At 36.3% G+C, this 20,160-nt stretch overlaps 2 protein-coding genes and 1 long non-coding RNA gene across 3 annotated transcripts in view; 2 read left to right on the top strand and 1 right to left on the bottom strand.

Moving 5' to 3' along the window:
* The first annotated feature begins 1,074 nt into the window (after window positions 1–1,074).
* On the top strand, window positions 1,075–4,792 carry LOC126925617 (aminoacylase-1-like). The gene is made up of 5 exons (XM_050741379.1): window positions 1,075–1,241; window positions 2,147–2,316; window positions 2,671–3,174; window positions 3,419–3,709; window positions 3,824–4,792. Exons 1-5 carry the CDS (start codon window positions 1,145–1,147, stop codon window positions 3,965–3,967), a joined length of 1,206 nt encoding a protein of 401 aa, XP_050597336.1. The 5' UTR covers window positions 1,075–1,144; the 3' UTR covers window positions 3,968–4,792.
* LOC126925621 (uncharacterized) lies at window positions 4,517–5,182 on the bottom strand. Its single transcript, XR_007714024.1, has 2 exons — window positions 5,058–5,182; window positions 4,517–4,940 (listed from the first exon to the last, which is right to left on the bottom strand). It is a non-coding gene; the product is annotated as an uncharacterized LOC126925621 (long non-coding RNA).
* A 53-nt stretch (window positions 5,183–5,235) lies between these two features.
* The window catches only part of LOC126925616 (uncharacterized), a 31,683-nt gene continuing 16,758 nt past the window's right edge, over window positions 5,236–20,160 (top strand). The window contains exon 1 of the mRNA XM_050741378.1: window positions 5,236–5,879. The gene's annotated coding sequence lies outside the window, so the exon portion shown is untranslated. The remainder of the gene's footprint in view (window positions 5,880–20,160) is intronic.

Raw genomic sequence — 20,160 nt, 5'->3', positions numbered from 1 at the left:
CAATAAAATTTAAAACCAATCCGAAAATGTACTTAGAAGTTACAAGACATCTATTGCAAACATAAATTTAATGAAATATTATTATACAGTATGAATAGCAATCTTAAATATACAAATAGTGTTAAAGATCGTCTCATTACATATTCTGGCTTATTAATATAGTGAATTGTATGCTTGATTTATATAATGTAATATATGCTTCCAATAAATAGTTCGATCCGTTTCAAATTTAACCAATATAATTACGATAATAACATCTCCCGTTATAATAATAATGAAATTTAAAAACGTTTTGTAAAATATATAGGTAAAAAGTTTCTAGAAGTATTCGAATACTTTGATGAGCTACTGTATATGTACATTACGTAAGTATTTGGACACTTCCAGATTATTACAAACATATAAGAAATACATCAAATAAAGCTCTGTAATCTAATTTTCGTCTCTGATTTTATTTCAGGTAACTATATACAATTTAGCAGATATTGATAAAAAAAATAGTTTATATTAATTGACATAAATAAGAAAGCAATAATTAAATGTGGATGAAAATTGCTTTTACGAAAAAGTTGACATGTTAAAATAATTGGAATACAAATGTGTTTCCAACCACATTTTAAAATTCTATAGATTTTAAAAAGTGTCAGCTATTTATTAGAGATAAATATGAAACGCGATTGATACAAGTATATTCCTTGATTTAATTTTAATTTAGTAGAATACTTGATCCCATTTACGCCACGAACTAAAGAATTAATAGTAGAGAAACATTCTTCTGCCGTAATATTCCAAATATAGTAAAAATATCAATATCTCGATTCAGTTGTACCGAGTGTCCAAATTTCTTATATACTATATTGTACATCAACTGTTGTCAGGTGGTTTATCGCAAAAACTTTCCGCACAGAAAGGACGTACTCATTGATCAAACAAAGTATTTTCGTTTTCTAATCTTATCTATTTTTCAAAGAAACGCTTGCGAACCCGCCATTCCTGTCCACGCGTTTCGATTGATCGAGTTTTGTTTACGTCACTAGCGATAATCACCGGCAATTGGCCGAGACAAGCGGCAGGCGTCTGCTATGGGTGCTAGGTATGACAGTCGACTAAGCGGCATCCGACGCGACGATCAGCAGACGGTACAATGTCTTCGTCCTCACAAGCTCAGCTGAACGCAACAGCTGTAGAGAATTTTCGCGAATATTTGCGGATACCTTCTGTCCAACCGAACATCAATTACGGTAAGCAATTTTACATATTTGATCTCTAATTGTATTTTCCTAATTTATTTGCCACGATAAACAACGCGAATACTCTTTCAGTCATCACGCGTGTACCTTTAAGTACGTACGGTCATGTAAAAATTATGCACGCATATTGTGTGCCGGAATACGGACTCCGTCATTTCCTTGTTAAACAAATTACGCATTTCTGGTGTACTACAGAATTTCTAGGTTTTCATGTTAAATCCTTCACGTTAATTCACGATGCTCGCACGTTTTCACATGGGGACAGAACGGATCTGCCAGTTAGCCCAACCAATCCAACTTCGAAGCGTCGGAGACGCTATCCAGCCATTGCATGCCCCACCCTGTGTGGAATGTTATTTCTACCTCTGTATCTTTTTATTCAACTGACGGTGTGCCTCTAGACCTTTTGTAAAATCATCTCCGAACTTCTGTTTTACCTTCCGACAAAAATTTGAAATTTAGCTTGGATGAATTTGGCTTGGATATGAACATTACGCAAGTACGATTCGTGACTGACCTAAATTAGAAATTCTTTTTAATTCTCGTATTGCATTGTTTGTTTTTTATGTCTGTTCAATCTAATTCAGTTTACCGACGATAACGAGTCGTCGGAACGATGATTGTGCTGTAAACATGGGATTTTATAATTTATCAAAGCAGTTACGTCAAGAGTAATTAACTGTTTGTGTCTTTGTAAATCTTTTCGTAAGAAATGTCGATCATAACGAAAGATAAGATAAATTTGTGATACAAACAAAATAAGATAACCGATATGCAAAAGAATTTCAGAAATTCTTACTCCAGTTTTAAATAATAGGATGATTTGATATCTTTGTGTTAAATATAGATATATGATATTAATTAATTGATACTAATTCAAATCTTTCATTTCGCAGATGATTGTGTTGCATTCCTTCGGAAACAGGCAGAATCTCTCAATTTACCTATTAAAGTGTATCATGTCCAGGCAAATAAACCAATTGTTGTCATAACGTGGATAGGAACAGAACCAGCAAAACCAGCTATTCTATTAAATAGTCACATGGATGTTGTACCTGTATTTGAAGTACGTATGATAACGTAAATGTGTTAATTCTTAATTTCTCAGAATTCTGTTATTCCATTCGTATGGTCTGCAAAGCGATTGACTTTTGTGTGGTATTGTTTTGGTATTTGGTATTAAGTAAACAAGTATTTTCGCTACCAAACCTTTCATTACCACAAAGTGATTTTCAGTCTATCTTATGGTATGAAAAACATATTTATATGGTATAAGAAACGTATTGAAAAAGTTGTAAGCATCAGTGCATCAACCTTGAGGAAACATATGCTGGTACAGTGAACTAATACCAGACCTGAGAAATTAATATTAAAGAAAAAACCTAATGAATAAATATAATTAACAAATAAAACTTTTCAGGATAAATGGACCTATGCACCTTTTAGTGCTCATATGGATGAGAAAGGAAACATTTATGCTCGTGGTAGCCAGGACATGAAATGTGTTGGAATTCAATATTTGGAAGCAATTCGCCGTTTAAAACTTGCTAAACAACATTTTAAGAGAACTATCCATATCTCCTTTGTACCTGATGAAGAAATAGGAGGAGAGCTTGGCATGAAAGATTTTGTACGTACCAAGGACTTCAAAGAGTTGAATATTGGTTTCTCTCTGGATGAAGGTGTAGCTTCGCCCGAAGAATATTTTTATATGTTTTATGGTGAAAGAGCAATTTGGCATGTCGAAGTAGAATGTAAGGGTACTCCTGGTCATGGATCCATTTTACATGATAATACAGCTGGTGAAAAAATAAGAGTTATAATTGATCGTTTTATGGACTACAGAGCTCAGGAGAAAGAAAAGTTGAAAGATCCAAAAGTACAGATTGGCGATGTTACAACCATAAACTTAACGCAACTGAAGGTATATAGTTTTTGGGGATTTATTGCTTGGCTTATATTTTATTATTCACATTATAATTTTATTTATTCATGCTTTTATCTTATATTTTGAAGAAGCATAATTAATTTGTGTTTTAAATATTACATGTCTGCGCGTTTAGGAAAATATTACACAGTGAGTCAGTTTTTTAAATTTTGATGTTTAAAAACAACGAAGTAAAATATTCCGTGTTGTACTAATAATGGAAAAATATAATTTGTTTCAGGGTGGCGTGCAAACAAACGTAGTACCTACTTCGTTAACGGCAATTTTTGATATTCGAATTGAGCCTTCCGTCGATCACACCGAGTTCGAAGCTATGATCAAAAGATGGTGTGAGGAAGCTGGTGCCGATGTTACGTATTCGTTCGAACAAAAAGATCCCAAGATCGAGAACACAAAGTTAGATGATTCTAATCCCTTCTGGATCGCTTTTAAAAAAGCTTGCGACGATCTTAAGATAAAGTTGCAAATAGGAATCTTTCCAGGCGGAACAGACAGTCGCTATATAAGACAGGTAAATATCTCTTCTATTAATTTTTTATTGGTATAAAACGGTAAACGATATTTTGTCAACTTTCAATGGTGTAAAACGATAAACAAATTTTTAAAAGTCTGTTTTCTACCTTAGGTTGGAATACCTTCCATTGGTTTTTCACCCATGAATAAAACGAAAATACTTCTTCACGATCACGATGAATATCTGAACAAAGATATATTCTTAAAGGGCATTGATATATATATGAAAATAATACCAGCAGTAGCAAATATCTAACCAGATGATATTAAGTCTCTAACATCACACGCTTTTTAAAATAGTGTACCTTTATTTCAAATACCAAAGTCAAAAATTAAGATTAATAATAGGAGTTAAGAAGAAGTGCAGAAGTTTACTAACGTTCCTGAGTGAACGAAACATAGTGCAATAATTCATAAAGTTTTAGAAAGTTATATATGTTTCAAATATTTATAATTGTTACAAAAATATGTTTTTATTATTATCAAGTTGTTATTAATTGAAAGATTTATAGAAAGCCATAACTGTCTAGTGGAAGTAAATGTATTAACATGCAGTTGGTCTCGATGATTAAGGAATAACTTGGAACAAGACTGAGAGAATGTAGAAAAATGAACAAATGGTTTAGAAACGAAGTGCGTGGTTGAAGAGTAACGAAAAGAAGGTCTCATCGAGAGGAACAAAACACAACAGTCAAATCATTCTGAATCAGGTATTGGGAAATGCATTTATCAATCTCTCTAGTGAACTAACTGAAATCAGAATATGAAATCAGAAAACAATCGATACTATTTTTTTAAGTACAAGTTATGTTGTAAAAGATCAAGTACCATACTAAAAAACAATGAATATGGTTTATTTTTGACTGTATAATTGTACGTAGCAGCATTTGAGACCACAGGATTTAATGTTCCTTATTATCTGCAAAGCGTAGAATTGCTGAAAAAAGTTTTATATACATATATTATGTATACATAATGCACATATATACGTAAATGTTTAAATAATTAAATATATTTTATATAAACCATGACAAAAACTATGTCTATGGTAATTATATATTTTTATGCACAATACAACAAATATATTTGTTCTTTTTCTTCTGCGCTTTATATCACATTGACTGCGGGATCATTAACGACTCTCAAATATATGTATTTATTTAAAAAAAATAGATATAACAAAGCTATTGATCTCGATGGGCTAAAGAATTAATATTTTGCCCAAAATTCTGCAACAAATTAATCATATTGATACACGTTAGTGTTATATATTTATGTTATATATTTATGTTATATATTTATTTAGTGTTATATATATTATATTTTTAATTCGATACAGTGCGTACAAATCTGTTTCACAGGGTAACGTTGACTTATGTTTTTCCACACAAAGTCGATAAATATGTATACGTGTGTGTATATTCCCGCCATTATTGCTGTGCTTCATTCTTGACGGGACTGCCGCGCTCCCCTCTCAATTAGAACGATGGACTCGTCCAATGTTTTCGATTTACTGTCACGAATGATTTTCGCGTTTCCAGCATAGATTGTAAAATATTTTACATTTAGGGAATGATAAAAAATATTAAGATTTTTTTAAGTCGCACATGAAATTAAAACATATCGAAATATAACGAGCGTGAATGATTTTCTGTGCATTGTTTGGATTCGGCCATTTTGAAGTGGGGAAGGTAAGGGAGAAGTCGTACAATTGTTGCCATTCTTAACGCGGATACTGCAGTGTCTATTGATTGATTGCCGATTTAACGAATAATTTTATTAGTAAAAAATTATTACATTTAATAGAGATAATATTTCTGTAAAAAAATAGAAAAGAAAATTCCCTGGTGCGTATCCCTTTGTCAGCCATGTGCATAAGTACATCGTTTAAAATGTCCTCGCAACCCGTAGTGAACAGCCAATAAGGAGAGGGCGGTAAAGCCACGTGACTGCGGCCGGCCAATCGTCAGGACGAGATTTGAAATCGTGCGTGGTCTTTGTTCACGAGCCTCCCGTCAACGTTACTTCAGTTCCGTAAAGGGGGTCTTGTGTCGGTGTCCGTTTATACATGGTCGCTGCCAAAAATCGCATAATTCTCTTGTAAATATATGTGTGAAAGTGGTGCTTGCCCGCGAGGACGACGTGCTTTAAGGATTGTCAAACACACGGTAGGTCTAGTTACGCTTTATTTACGTGCCGTTCACGCAAGCCTCAACGAAAAATTACGAAAAAATATTTCGTCTTAGCCGGCCCGCCGAGCCATTCTAGCTTTCGAGTGTCAAGGTACAAGGGGGCAGTCATGATGCTTTCAACTCTAATTTTTTTTTCTACCTTTCTTCCTGCACAGAGTTTATTGAGTATTACGATGCATATATGTTTACGTTCGTGTTTGCACACGACTGTTAATAGCAGCGGATTAATCTGTCAGTAATTGAGCGGTTCGACGATATTTTTCTTCTTTTTTTTGCCCCTGCGCGTTGCCGGTATTTTTAGACCGTTTGGACACGATAAATTCACGATCGGCCACGAGATTCATACATTTGCCGCGCTCCGTCGATTCGATAGCGTAGGCGGCCGTGAGCACATCACCATAGCAATTATTTATCAAGCGTACAACGCTTCGTAAAAAATAAACAATCGGTTGGCTGGCTTGTGTGTCAAATCGAACTGAATGAGTGATTCATCGTGAGCAGAATGGACCTCGACGTAACTTTCGGCGGGAAGAGAGTGAGTGTATTACCGGGAAACCTCACTGATATAACATGTATTTCCGGTGATGAAAGCCATTGTTTTGCCGCTCAATGCACTCTGTGCAATGTCACGTTTGCACTCGTACGACGAATCGTCATTTTGATTCGGGGTCGTGTTCGCTAGCGACGAGAAAGGGAATAATTATTGTGCACAAAAATTATTTTCGTACTAGTATTTTCTTCTTTTTGATAAATCATTTTTAACGAAAAGAATTAATTTGTAAGTAATTTACGATATTCGTGTCCACATAAATTATGGATTTCTAATTGCACATCAAATTAAAATCTTATACCGCTTACTGCTTTAATCGACGTTTGCATGTTGCACAATGTCGTTTTACGTATGTGTCATCAAAAAAAAAATTACCATCAAAGATGGCGAAAGATTAACAAATTAAGCGATTTACACAGTGTTTATCGAGACTTATTGATTCTTAGTTAAAAAGCTTATTATAACGGAGTTATTTTTTTTATTAACGTTGCAGTCTACGCTTAAAATAATTAACGAAGCTAGCCGAAAGTTTCCCTCGACTTGGCGGCAAGTAATCAATAACAGGAGTAGCAATTAAAAGCCCTCGTTTTCAATTGGGATTAGAAGGATCTATGGGAAATAATCTATTGATTTTAAAATAAAAAAGATTTACACGATGTTATTAAAAATGTATAATAAACTAATTGTAATGTTTGTAAATGTTCGTAACGATATATCATTCGTAGAAGATTTATTTGCTTTTGTCGAATCGTGGTCTCAGAAAAGGAGATTTTTTGAAAATATTGCGAATAACGAGTAGTAGGGAGGGCCCCTCGAGCACTTTCAAGCCTCACCGCCACGAAAGCTATTGACCGTGGGAACCTTCTCGGAACTCTACCCCTCGCCATATGCCCACCGCAGGAAATATCCTACAGGCTCGACCGAAATTTACCTCGCCATGTTTCGTGTTCACGAGTTATTATTATTTGTCACTGAGAAGAGTTCCCTCGCTCGCGTCAATACATTTTTCTTTTTTTTTTTTTTTTTTCATTTAATATTTTTTCTTCTGCATTACGCTAAAGAAAGTTGTTTCTTGGCAATTGAATCGATGCCATGACCGTGTGCTGCCCGTTTTCGTGCCCTTTCCTTTCTTTTTCTTTTTCCTTTCATTATCAATATGCTTCGAACAAATGTAATCGTTTTACGAATCAAAAGTACAATTACGCTTAATATCGATTCACTTATTTTAATCTATTATTTTATTTTTTAATTCATGTAACGAAACAAACATTTTTACAAATTCTAAATTAGACACGTCATAAATAAATCGGAAACCGTTTTCGTTAGTTACTAAAAACATTGTAATTACACGTTTCAATGATTTTTTGCCTCGTTTTTTTTTCTATTTACCAAAGGATCGTCGGAGATGAACATTTGATTCGCACTATTGTTTAGAAACGAAACTGAGAGAGTGCCTCTAGGACGCGTTAGAAAGTTGTTTTAAAAGATGTGAAAAGATAACTGTAAAAAAAGTTGGTGAATTACGGTTTCATGCGATGCTTATTGCCTCGCTTCTCCAACGGTTATCAAGCAGAACTCTCCCGTAACGTAATTTTTCGAAACAATGATAACGCGATGAATTTTGCTTTATACGTTTCAGTAAACAGCAGAAAATACCATTAAATTGAAAAGTGTTTATTCGTTCGCGCGTGTTTTCATTTTCATGGTGGCTCTGTCTGGTCTGTTATGGTTAAATCTAATCGAGATCAAGGATCGATTTTGCGCTCCCGTATTACAACACGCAACAACTTGTAGCTTACGTATGTTCAGAGAAATTCGCTTTGCCGAATGCAGATTGCGTGCCATTCGTAGCAACGCGCGAAATTTTTCAAGAAACTGAATCGGGTTATCTTGGTGAAAGCAAAATGATTCAAATAGAAGGAGCACTTCGGTCGAATTTATTTCACGCTTCGAGTTTTTATCGAAGGTCGAAAAATAACTGATGCATTTTTGAATCGTTACCATTTTATCTTTCATGTATCAAAACTGTTTCTAAGCCGTCGAGGATATACGAAGATTACGAATGAAATACAGCCCGTAACGATAAGCCGAGAGAGATTTTTTTCGCGCCAATTTGCCATTGGCACACGTCCACGTGTACATGAGGTTCCCGCGTTCGATCTGTGTGTCTTTCTCCCTCTCTTTTCGTCGTCGATGTGCAATATCGTATCGAGTACCTACTACGAACTTAATTTTTCAGTTAGTGATGGGCCATTTGAGTCTCAATTTCGAAACGATTCGATGTTTTTCAAAACTGTCAATATTCGAGTCACTTCGAATTTTAATAATATATCTATAAAAATATAATATATACATTTATTCATTTATTTATTTGAAATTCTTGAAAGTTTCGAGAGTTTCGACAGGTTTGGGAAGTTTGACGAGTACATACGCGATATCTTTCTCCCACTATTTTTATTCAGACAGTATCATAAATACACGTGTGTTTACCTTTCTCATTTTTGTAGCTTGCAGTACACATTACGAATGTATCAGTTCTTGCATAGAATGTATAGAATCTTGTTGCATAAAAACATTATTTTTATTATTTAATTACTAACTTATTTAACTTTTACTACTTATATATATATATATTATATAGAATACTACATTAATTTTAAATAGGATTTTCATTATTCAATAAATAACACGCACGAGCAATGAGTCTATTCTTTTACAAATTTTTGTCTCAATCATCAGGAAACCTATCCCATTCCCATTCTTTCGTTTCAAACCCTGTCAAGACTCAAACTTCGAATCAAACCTGATTCGAAATTGTTTGCTACGTACACAGACTCGAAGCGATACGAGGTGTTTCTGATCCCATCAATTCCAACTCTCGCAAGCTATTTCTCAGTCTATTTCCAACTGATACACGCGCATAAAGATAGCGATAAATTTCTTGCCATAGGATAAGAGGCTACGCTGTTCCGTTAGAGAATTACCGCGCAGAATAATCGAAGCGTTAAATCGTATTCATGAAATATTTGGTTTGTAGAAAATATTTGAGGAGTAATCAAGATCGATCGAACGGTTGACAGGGATAAAAAGCTGTGTATCAGGAATCAAGAAGGAAGGCTGTAGTGGCTCGGTGCATTTTCAAACTGTCTTGCGGCAGGCAAGAACCGAGGCGCACCACCACCAACGACAGCTTTGTCGTGCGTTAGTGAGCGTGCACGCGCATACGGCGTCAGGGAGTGCAGACACGCTCATAGCTCTTTTGCAAACACTGGTCGGCCGGCGCGGCGCGGCGCGGCGGCAGGGATATCAGATCGATACTCGGCGAAAAGCGCTGGTAGGAGAGGAGAGCACGGCTATACGTATATCTCTACGGTTGGTCCATCGCAAGATGCAGACTGCCGGCTCTCTTTCTCTCTCTCCCTATGCGCTCGCGGATACGCCCCACCATCCTTTTAATATCAAGCAAATTCGTCGGATGCACTCTACTAATCTGCACGTTATTTAGCATCCCGGTAGGATACACTACCGTGCATAAGTATTTACACATTTCCAGACTATTGGAATTATATAAAATATATTCGAGGTAAAGCCCCTTAATCTAATTTTCGCTTCTGATATTATTTCAAGCAATCGCGTACAGGTAGTGGATATTGTTATAGATAATAGCTGATGTTAATTAGTATAAGTAAGAAAGCAATCATCGAAGGTAGATGAAAATTGTTTCTACGGAAATAGGCAGGTTGAGTGACTTCAAGCGTGTCTGTTGAATATTGAGATCTTAGAATGATGATGTATCTCCAAGTACGTTTTAAAAGTTTCTACAGATTTTATGAAGCGTCGATTATTTATTAGAGATATAAATGTAACTCGATCGATGCAGGTATATTCCTTGTTTCAGTTACAATTTAGCCAGAACATATGGCATGCCAAGAAGTACAGAATAGGCAGTAGAGAAATAATTCTTCTATCATAGCGTTGAAAATGTTATGAAAGTAGCAATGTTTTGATTGGACTAGACCGAGCGTCTAGTTTATTATGCACGGTAGCGTACACTGGAGAAAAACAGACAGAGTGTCTTCTTCTTCTTCTTCTGTCTTCCATTTTTCTTTTTTCGTCGTTAGACACGTCGAGTTTCGACAAACAGAGGAAAAGGATTAGTTACGTTGCTCCTAAGGAGTGAGACGCTGCACGATGGAGGAGGTAAATCTTTGTAATTGCTCGATGACTCATCGTTTACATTACCGCTATTTGTTATGGAAGATAAATTGTATAATTACAATATTATAGAGTAGTATTAACGTAGGGAAGGAAAATGACAAAATTGGAATAATTCGAGTATCTGGTTTGAAAGAAGTATCGCGTTGAAGTGACGCACTACTCGGAAGGTAAAGTATTTCTTCCGAATAGATAAGGAAAGCGAAGATTATGTTGCTCAGGCGGAAGCGGTTCATCTTCTCGTCTCGCTATGAAGTTCCACGCGTTACTCTTTTTTTACCAGTCTGATTGACCTCGTTGGGTAATCTCTGGAGCTAAGAGGAAAAAGAAGCTAGCTATGCTCTCGATCGTTTCAACCTTATAGCGCGAAAATCGTATCAGGAAACACGTGGCTAGATCGGCACAATCGGCATCGTACGCCTCTTACGGCTAGAAGACTTTCACGTTGTTCTACTCGATACAGAGCTTGTTTTCACGCGGATGCCTGTCCTTCGCAATTTATTTTCAAACCATGAAAATTATGTCACCGGTAACGTCGACGCTCTTCACCGCCCCGTGTCATTTGTAGTTCGCTTGTGCGTCTTTTAAATGTTTTCGTACGAGTCGCTTAATGATTTGTTTGCGTCGTGTTTCTTTGTCTTTGGCGAAGCGATCATCTTTACACATAAACAGGCTTCAGAAAATATTCGAGGAAAGTAAACAAATAAATTATTTTAGGATTATACGCTTTTTATGAATCTATTTACTATCATGATTGTAAAGTTTGAAACAAATTTGAAAATGTACGTGGAATCTATAAGATATTTACTGCAAGTATTATATATATTTTGTATGGGTCGTAAAAGTGTTTAAACAGCGAATTATTTACTTGAATATTGGCTCGAGACATATTTAATACTTATTACATGTCTAAGATGTTTATTCTTACTGCATATTCGATTTTCACTAAATATATATTTGCAATAAATATCTCGTAGTTCCTATGTACATTTTCAGATTGAATTTCAAATTTTAATCAATACAATCGTGACAGTTGTTTTGAACATTGAAAAGATCCACAGAATTCATATAATATATGAATTAAAATTAAAAAGAAATGCGCTACTCCTTATAATATTTAATAGATGAAGCACATTTTTTATTTATATTCTCTTTCTGTATTTATTTTCATAGAAATTAAAGATTGCATAAACATCAGCAGCCTACTCGTTATAGTCTAATAAAATATTTAAAATGTTTTATACAATGTGGACGAATTTTCCATGGTAAATGTTCACATTTCAAATACTTTCGTGGGCCAATAACAGTAATTTTGTATAGCCAAACGAGCTGCTGGCACACGTATCAGTTACTTCTCGGCGAAGCTTCTTCAATGATTCGTAATTGAGACCCGCATACGAATCATTTTGATGAACTCGAGTTTGAGTAAAAACTGTTGGTTCCTCGGTTGACGAGAAAATTGTTACTTCTTTCAATGCTATCTGACATTGCCCTCTTCCACAGAAAATATTCTCCTCACGTTTTTCCATATACAGTTACGAAGGGGAGCCCATCGTTACAGGAAATGGAAAAATTCCAACGATAATTTTCAAGGCCAAAAATTCCGATACCTGGGTCTAGGGTGTTTTTGTCAGCAGCTCGTTGAGCCGTACTAATCGATCCTTTTGCTGTGGCGTACCAAAAATCGAGACGACAAAGCGTACAATGTGCATTGAATAGTTATGTACAAGCTAGCAGGAGGTAATTCCTCCTAGAAAGTTAACAAAGGGACACGGAATAATATATTTTTATATGACGCTTCGTTTTTTGAGAAAATTGAGTCTGAAAATTTTATCTATTTATATATTTATTTATTAACAGGTCAGTTTGACAAAGTTTCGCCATGGCACCACGATGAATGTTTTATTATGTTGAAATATGTTGAAATATCACCTGCAAGAGATATGTTATGCCCTTTTCTATGTGGTTACGTCCCGGGACCTTTCATAAACTACAATTCATCACTCGGTCATATTTACTTGGGCCTGCAATAATCCTAAAGAACTGTTGCAATATTTATCATTTCTTACTTTATCGTTAACTCCCTTAATTGCTAATAATAAAAGTTTATAACTATTGACATTGTTCAAATTATGTATTTGTCTTTTACTAATCTTGGTGCGCCAGTCACCGGTGACCCCCATGGCACTCAACGTGTTAATTAATTAATTTATTTATACAGACTGTATAACCTACAGTGTATATCGTTAGCTACAATTGGAAGAACAGTTAGCTTAATGGTAAGAAAGTAAAGTAAGCAAGGCAGAAAGTAAATGACGCTTGAAAGTGTAGGTAGGACAAAAAAGATGGGTCTTCTCGTAGTAGAAATTAACATTTAAGACTATCATTATTAGGCCTGATCAAATAACCGGTTCCAAAATTTAATTTAAATTTGTACGCTCGTCGTTATTTCTTTTGTTCATCTAACTTTATGTAAATTCTTATATTAACAAAAATTGAGAAATCGAGTAATCAGATAATATAAGAATTTACATAAAGTTGGACGAACAAAAGAAATAACGACGAGCGTACAAATTTAAATGAAGTATTGAAACTGGTCGTTTGACCGGACCTGGTAAGATTAGTATCAAGATAAATAATTATACAATGCTACTATTAATACAATTTAATTATAAAGAGTCCCTGTCAAGTATACTCGAACTTGAAAAATGTGGAATCAAATTTTTCCTGAACGTGTTATTTCAGTTAAGAATTGCCTCACGCGTGTGATAAATTTTCAAATTTATTTTTCTCGCAAACAGAGCGTCCTATGAACAAATTATATCCTTTTATCCATTTTATTATTTTCACGCGTGCAACAACGTCCTACCGATTATTTTCTTCCATTCGGTCCGAAATTAGCCATGTTCAGGTATACTCGACAAATTTGCAAATTCAAATTTCTCAAAAACGTCATGTGAGCAAATTTTATTCATTTATTCGATTATTCATTTTATTTATCATACTTTCTTCTTATTCTGTCATAAGGAATCACTTGATACCCGTTTGTACATAAATTTCGGACGCTCTCTGTACTTCGGATCTGACGACAAAGAAAAAAAGGTGCGCATTATCGGAACAGCGCGTGATACCTGTTCGCACATTGGCCAGTATTCTCGTTCACGTGGTCTTATTTAAACATTTTATCGGTTATGTAACCGATATGGAGAGGAGAGGAGAGCTGGAAGAAAAGATCACCGCTTTCTCAAGAGATTTGCCGTCGTGACGAGCGACCGACGTATTTCGCTAATTTCTATATTAGTAAGAAATTCGCTCGAGCCTCTTTCGTGGATATCTCTATTCTTCTTTCTCTATTTATTAAATATTCAAAGGAATTATTATTGGGAATAGAGGAACTTTCTTATTGAAAGACCAGCGCGTAGACCGATGGAAAGATATCGCGAAGTCGGACGAAATCGTTTGATCGAAACAATGCGATTCGTTGGTGCATCCTTTCGCCACTCTAAGACCGATATTTAGTTATTGGCCGAAGAATACTATTAACCCGTTAGCTATTTCACATTGTTTCGATGCCGCAATAAAATCTCGCATGCAAATGTTGCTCCACAAACGCTTACAAAAGTTCCGGATAATAATAGCCGTGTCTGTGAATTGCGTTCATATTCTTTTTAAATTGGTAGGCCGCGATTTATTCGCATAATAGTTCCATCAGGGTCATCGTTACACAGATGCATGGAAAGGGGAGAGAAATTGCGTGACCTATTTGCATACAACGGCGGAGAAAGAAGAAGAAGAAAAAAAAACGTAACATCGTTCGATACCCCCGAGCAATCCCCGGATCGCGAACATTATCGGCGGAAGTATGGCCCGTTGAGGAAGTAGCCGGTAAGCACCGCGGCCATGGGAAAAGATCTGCCGTGAGATGTCTTGTGTTTTCACGACCGTGAAACCGACGTTCGACGTATACGTGCTTTACACATTGCCTGTGTACGTTGAAAGGTTGAGTTGTTCTCGTGGAACGTCGTCGGAGTCGACTTCTTCTTGCCCCCTTTGCTCTGTTCTTCGTTAGAAGCACGGAGAAAAAATTGTCGGCGTATCACGGTAGCGAATCGGTATTTCTTCTTGGAATAATTTTCGAGTTTCGGGACGGCTACGAAGTTCACTGCGGCACTTAGCGATGGCCTGCCAAGCGCATCGGTTTACTTTACATATTCGAAATATTCGAATTTCTTCGAGTAGAATTTTGATACCCGACAAGCTCGTGAAAGTCTCGAGGCTCTTTGTTATTTTGGTAAGTTTTGATCGAGAGGTTGGAACAAGCGTTTTGAACGCTTCGATCCGAACAGTATCGTTGATGATGTTAAAGAAAAGAAGTTAAAGAAGATGTTAAAGAAAATCTGGCAAGCTCAAGATATCGGAAATCCATTTACGCGATCATTCGTTACGACATTGATGACCTACAAAACTTAAACGGCTTGTAGACGTTCGATATAAACATATCGCTGATATTTCACACAGCCTTGAAAGTCTAAATAGGTTTGAAATGAAAGAAAAAGCAACAGTTTCCCGATGGTGGGAGAAAATTCGTGGAAAAATTTCTTTACCGCTCGAGTATGCGTTTTACGTATCGAATAACGAAATCCTATGTGAAGTTGATGTAGTATTTTATACAGGGTGTCCCAATATCCATGGTACAACCATGGAAGGTGTGATGGTATATGAAAAAATAAGTAGAAAATATAGAATACATTTTTTCCACTCGAGGCTTTGCTTTCGAGAAAATCGATTTTAAATTTCCTCCGAGTACGCATGCACTTGACTATGTCGTAGTTAAGCGGATCACGATGCCAACCATATGCTGTAAGTTTATGAATAATAATAAAGCATATAATTCTCAAGAATAACCTTACAGTCATCGTTAAATAGATTAATAATTAAACAATAATACGCCTTTATCACTCAGGTGTTTAGTAAGAAGATTTTATCGAAAGCGATACATTCGTAATGTATACTGCAAGCTGTAAATAAGTGTGTTTACGATAATTCAAAGTTTCCGGACTTTCTTCAACATTTTACGTTAGTAGCGTTGTTTGAAGAAAAATAATCAAGAAGCTTGCGAGATATCGAACACCAATGGAACATACAGTATCCGTCGAAGACTTTCAAGAATTTTGGGCTATTCGAAACCTATTCAGTTTCGACGATCTTGAGAAACACAGAGTCGTTTCGAATGGCCATGGCAAGTGGCATCGATCGGAAAGTTGTATCATGCAAGCAGGTGGAGCGAAGGGCAAAGTTAATAAAGGGCAAAGGAGAAGAATAGTTAGGGTATCGAAGCATGAGAAAGCCCGAGTAATCGAGTCGGCGCTAAAAATTCGTAGCTACCTGCCAGGAAATACTTCCGCCGTCCGACACGCATCGACTCTTTTCTTCGCTGTAATGGTAGTTTCGAGAACAAAGGGACGGCCAGCTTTACACTTGTACCCTGCAAATACCGCAAAAGCGATTTCGTGGTCTTTCCATTCCCTTTTGACAAAAGTATTTCTTCGGTTGGTGGCTTCTCGCTGTTTGCGAATTATTGGTCCAACAAGTTCTCATCATACGATGCAGAGCCCCTTTTTGGATCCCTTCACCTTGACAAATTCTCGGAAACGATTGGAGGAACGCGCGCGTTTCAAAATTTCGTCTAATCTACGGCAATAGTACGATACAATAAATTTCGTCGATCAATCGCACCTCTTTCATATACGAGATGTTCCAAATGAAATATAATAGTTTTGTCGATGAATCGATTGAAATTTGGCTGCCGTTCTATTCGAAAGGATCTCGTCCTGTATTTTCTTTTTTTATTTGGAAGTAGTTTACGATCAATTCCCATTGAGAATTAATTATAATAATAAATGATTATCGTATGTTTGATTCTAGCTGAACCTAATGTTTAAATCTAGAGGGTGTCTTTTTAGCCTGCGGATCTGATTCGTCGTGTCAAGTAATTGGGTAATTAATGGGTTTTGGTGGTTGTTAATTCTTATGTTATATTTTACTGAATTTGGATATTTCTTCTTTAACTGTAGGTATCTTAAGGTCGCGATATATTGTTTCGTTGGTGATATTAAAGATCTTAGAGTTTTTGATTGGAATCGTTGAAGAATTTCTATGTTGCAATTACTCGCTGTTCCCCATAGTTGGATCCCATAGGTTTCATCTTGTATTAACGTTAAAACTACCTACAGATAAGACGAAGTTATTTCTAGAAAAACCAGTCAAGATAACATTGAGAATTCGTTATTTTCTTACAAAAGGAATTCCAAGTTATGTCGTACATTTTTGGTATTATTAATCCATCTGGGACTGTGATCCTTAAACGAGGATTGGCATATTTATAAAATTGTAAAACCAGTCATTTCGACTGGTGTGATAGCGTTAATAGTTCGCTATGTTCCAAATGATTTTTGGAGATCGTTTCTCCCAGCCGCATTGAGCGCCAGTTGCGGTCCAACTTGCGTTCCTTTCTCAATGTGCCTCGAGCTTCAATTTCATTTTTGTAAAAATAGAAAGAAGTCGTAAGGAGCTAAATTGATTTTTAGATTAGGCTCTTACGACTTCTTTCTATATTTCCAAAAAATGAGATTGAAGCTCTGTGTTTTAATTTATAATTAATAAAATTATCACGCAAGCGCTCCTCCCTGAAGAACAAGCGGTCGACGCGGATGGAGAAAATAATTTCCAAAAATCATTTGGGACATAGCTGAACTGACGCGATCGCTATACCAATGCAAAATCAAGGGATTATCTTGAAGAGAACGGACGCCAAATTTAAATCGGGTCGTTAATAATTTTGTTCAAAACATTCGACAAATAATTAATAAACATTTAGAAACTTAGTTCGGATCTTGTTTGATAATATCTCGTACTGTTTCTTCGCTATCGTTTCAGGTGTATTATTACACCTTGCGCAGTTTTCGCTGTTCCTTTTATAGTCACCGTCATCCATATCTTGATCACCGCTGAAGACGAACTTAAGGAGACTAGGACGGCTGGAAGAGGCGCGTTGAAGGTCGAATTTTCGCTAACGACAGGGGGAGAAAGCTCGACGAGAGGGGCGCGAGTGCCTGCAAGAAAATCCAGCTGCAGAGTTCGACGACACGTAATGAAATTGACTGCTGCCGGCAGCTGGCTGCTGTCGAGAAGTAATACCGAGCAAGGATAAAAACACGTCGAACTGTATTCGGCATTGCAAATTTATAGCCAACGTTCGTACGAGATTTGTCTCTACAGCAAGCTTGTTGTAGCAGAGAAAAAGGATATCTGTGAATAGAAATGTATACAGTGTACAAACATTGCCAGTGCGTTCTATACATAGATATAAAACTAAAGCAAGACTAGGTAGCGAGGAGTTCATAAATGTTTCATTAAAATGTTTCGTTAAAACGATAACGTGAAACGTGAAGCTATATATATATTTATGTGAACATATTGAAATATCGTCTAAAGTTTATATCCGTGTGCTACTGAATTTCATCGTTACGTATATCATTTAACGTTATGTATCTTGTTTTATCCTGTATTTAAACTAACAAAGAGAAAAAGTATCGACATACGTATCTGTCGCATTTTATATTCTTGTTGTACTAACGTTTTAATAAAGCATTTATGGACTTCTTGCCACGTGACATCTTACTCTTATTTTTATCTATAGAATACACTAAGTTTGTATATTAGATTGCGGGACACCCTGTATATTACTTGCATCAGTAAGACGAATAAAAGTAAATTAACGCGTAACGATAGGAAAGGATACGATTGATCAGAGGCCGTTTCATCGAATCGTATAATTATTCGTGCACCGTAAATTGCCCATATACACGAATCGCAAAATTATATGCATCGTAAATTAAATAAAATAATTAAAGCATTGCCGCTGTCTTAATGCCGCTCCGGCGTGAAATTAACCGTACCTATCTCGCTTGCTATCTCGAAAGATATTATATTTTTTTGCTACACAATATGTGTAAGCGAACACGAAGTGATTCCTTATGGAAAAATAAGAAGAAAGTATGGAATAAGGCTTGTTCGTATGACGCTTCGTTTTCGAGGATATCGGGTTTAAATGTTTGTCATCATTGGCTAAACATGTTCGAGCTCTGTCTTCATGAAAATGAAGCTATAAAAGAGTAAATTCTATCCTACTATCTTTTATTTCATTGTTTACTCGTACAGTCATGGGTTGAGTCAGTAATTAGTCAAGTTACCAAGAATACCTGACAAATTTTCAAAATCATTTTCTCAAAAACAGAGTCTCATATGAAAACGTTTTATCCTCTATCTTCTTATTTTTTTTAGAAGAAATCATCTGGTGTCTGCTAACACATCCACTGTTCTCGTCATGTGTATAATTTCTTACTGCGATTTGTCGTAATTTTGGCGTTAAAAAAAATATTTAGAACATTGGAATAGTTGCATAATACGCGTTAGAGCGACGTGTCACAGCAGACGGAAAGCTCTTAGATCGTCGTTATCGAGCTGGTCGACAAAAGTCCATTTATTAGACGAACACGATTCACATTCGACTCACTTCATAAGCCCTCTTCTGCGTGATTCAAACCGGTTCTCGAGCAGCGATCACAAAGAATCCCGCCGTTTTACGTGCACGCAAACCTACACCGTCGATTGGCCGACTTCGTCTCCTCTCGATATTTATCAAAATAATTTTCCACTCTGATAAGTTTTTCGTCAACACAAATATACGAAATAGAATGTTAAAAAATCTAGGTCGATTTCGCTTTTCCTCCTAGTTTTCCCCCTCTTTGCTTAGATCGACGTTACACACTGTATTCGAGATAATTTTAGTGCATTTTATTCGTTACATTTTGTCGACTGTATACGTTCAGCGGAATATTTCTCTTTCTTATATATGATTGGGCTGTGTGCAGCTGTGGCCGCTTTCCACGACAGGGAATACGTGTTCCTGCCTCATGGAAGGCGCGTTTAGGCTGTTTGACCGCGTCTCGGGACCAATATTTGTTCAACCAGTTTCTCTAGTATCACCTCGTGAGGAAACTGTTTTCAAGGGGTTCTTTTTCGAAACGATCCCTCTCTCCTTCGACTTCCACCTGTGTGATTAGACAACCCGGCTTCTTTTTACTTCGGTACATACTGGTTTCAGTGTGGAAAGAAGTTGGCTAAACTCGTTGGACGGCTAGTCGAATTCGAACAATACCACCACCACCCTCGTCTTTCCAGCTTGCACGATAACTTATTCATGCACGTTAGAACGTAGCTTTTTAGCATCATATTTTCTCGTACACATCTTCCACTCGATAAACGTACAACTGGATTGACGAGTTTTATAATTGGCGAGGTTTTCCAGAAGAAGGAAGAAATACCAGACCTTCCCCCTTTATTCGGTGTAGGTCTTCCTGCTGCTCCCACTCGCTCATGTTTATCAATTGCTGCATCGTCTTGCCACAGACGTTTCGTCAGGTGTTCCAT

The sequence above is a fragment of the Bombus affinis genome, chromosome 16 (genome assembly GCF_024516045.1).
Source record: "Bombus affinis isolate iyBomAffi1 chromosome 16, iyBomAffi1.2, whole genome shotgun sequence".
Classification (NCBI taxonomy): domain Eukaryota; kingdom Metazoa; phylum Arthropoda; class Insecta; order Hymenoptera; family Apidae; genus Bombus; species Bombus affinis.
Note: the sequence above shows the minus strand (reverse complement) of the source record. Positions and strands in the feature narration are given on the sequence as shown.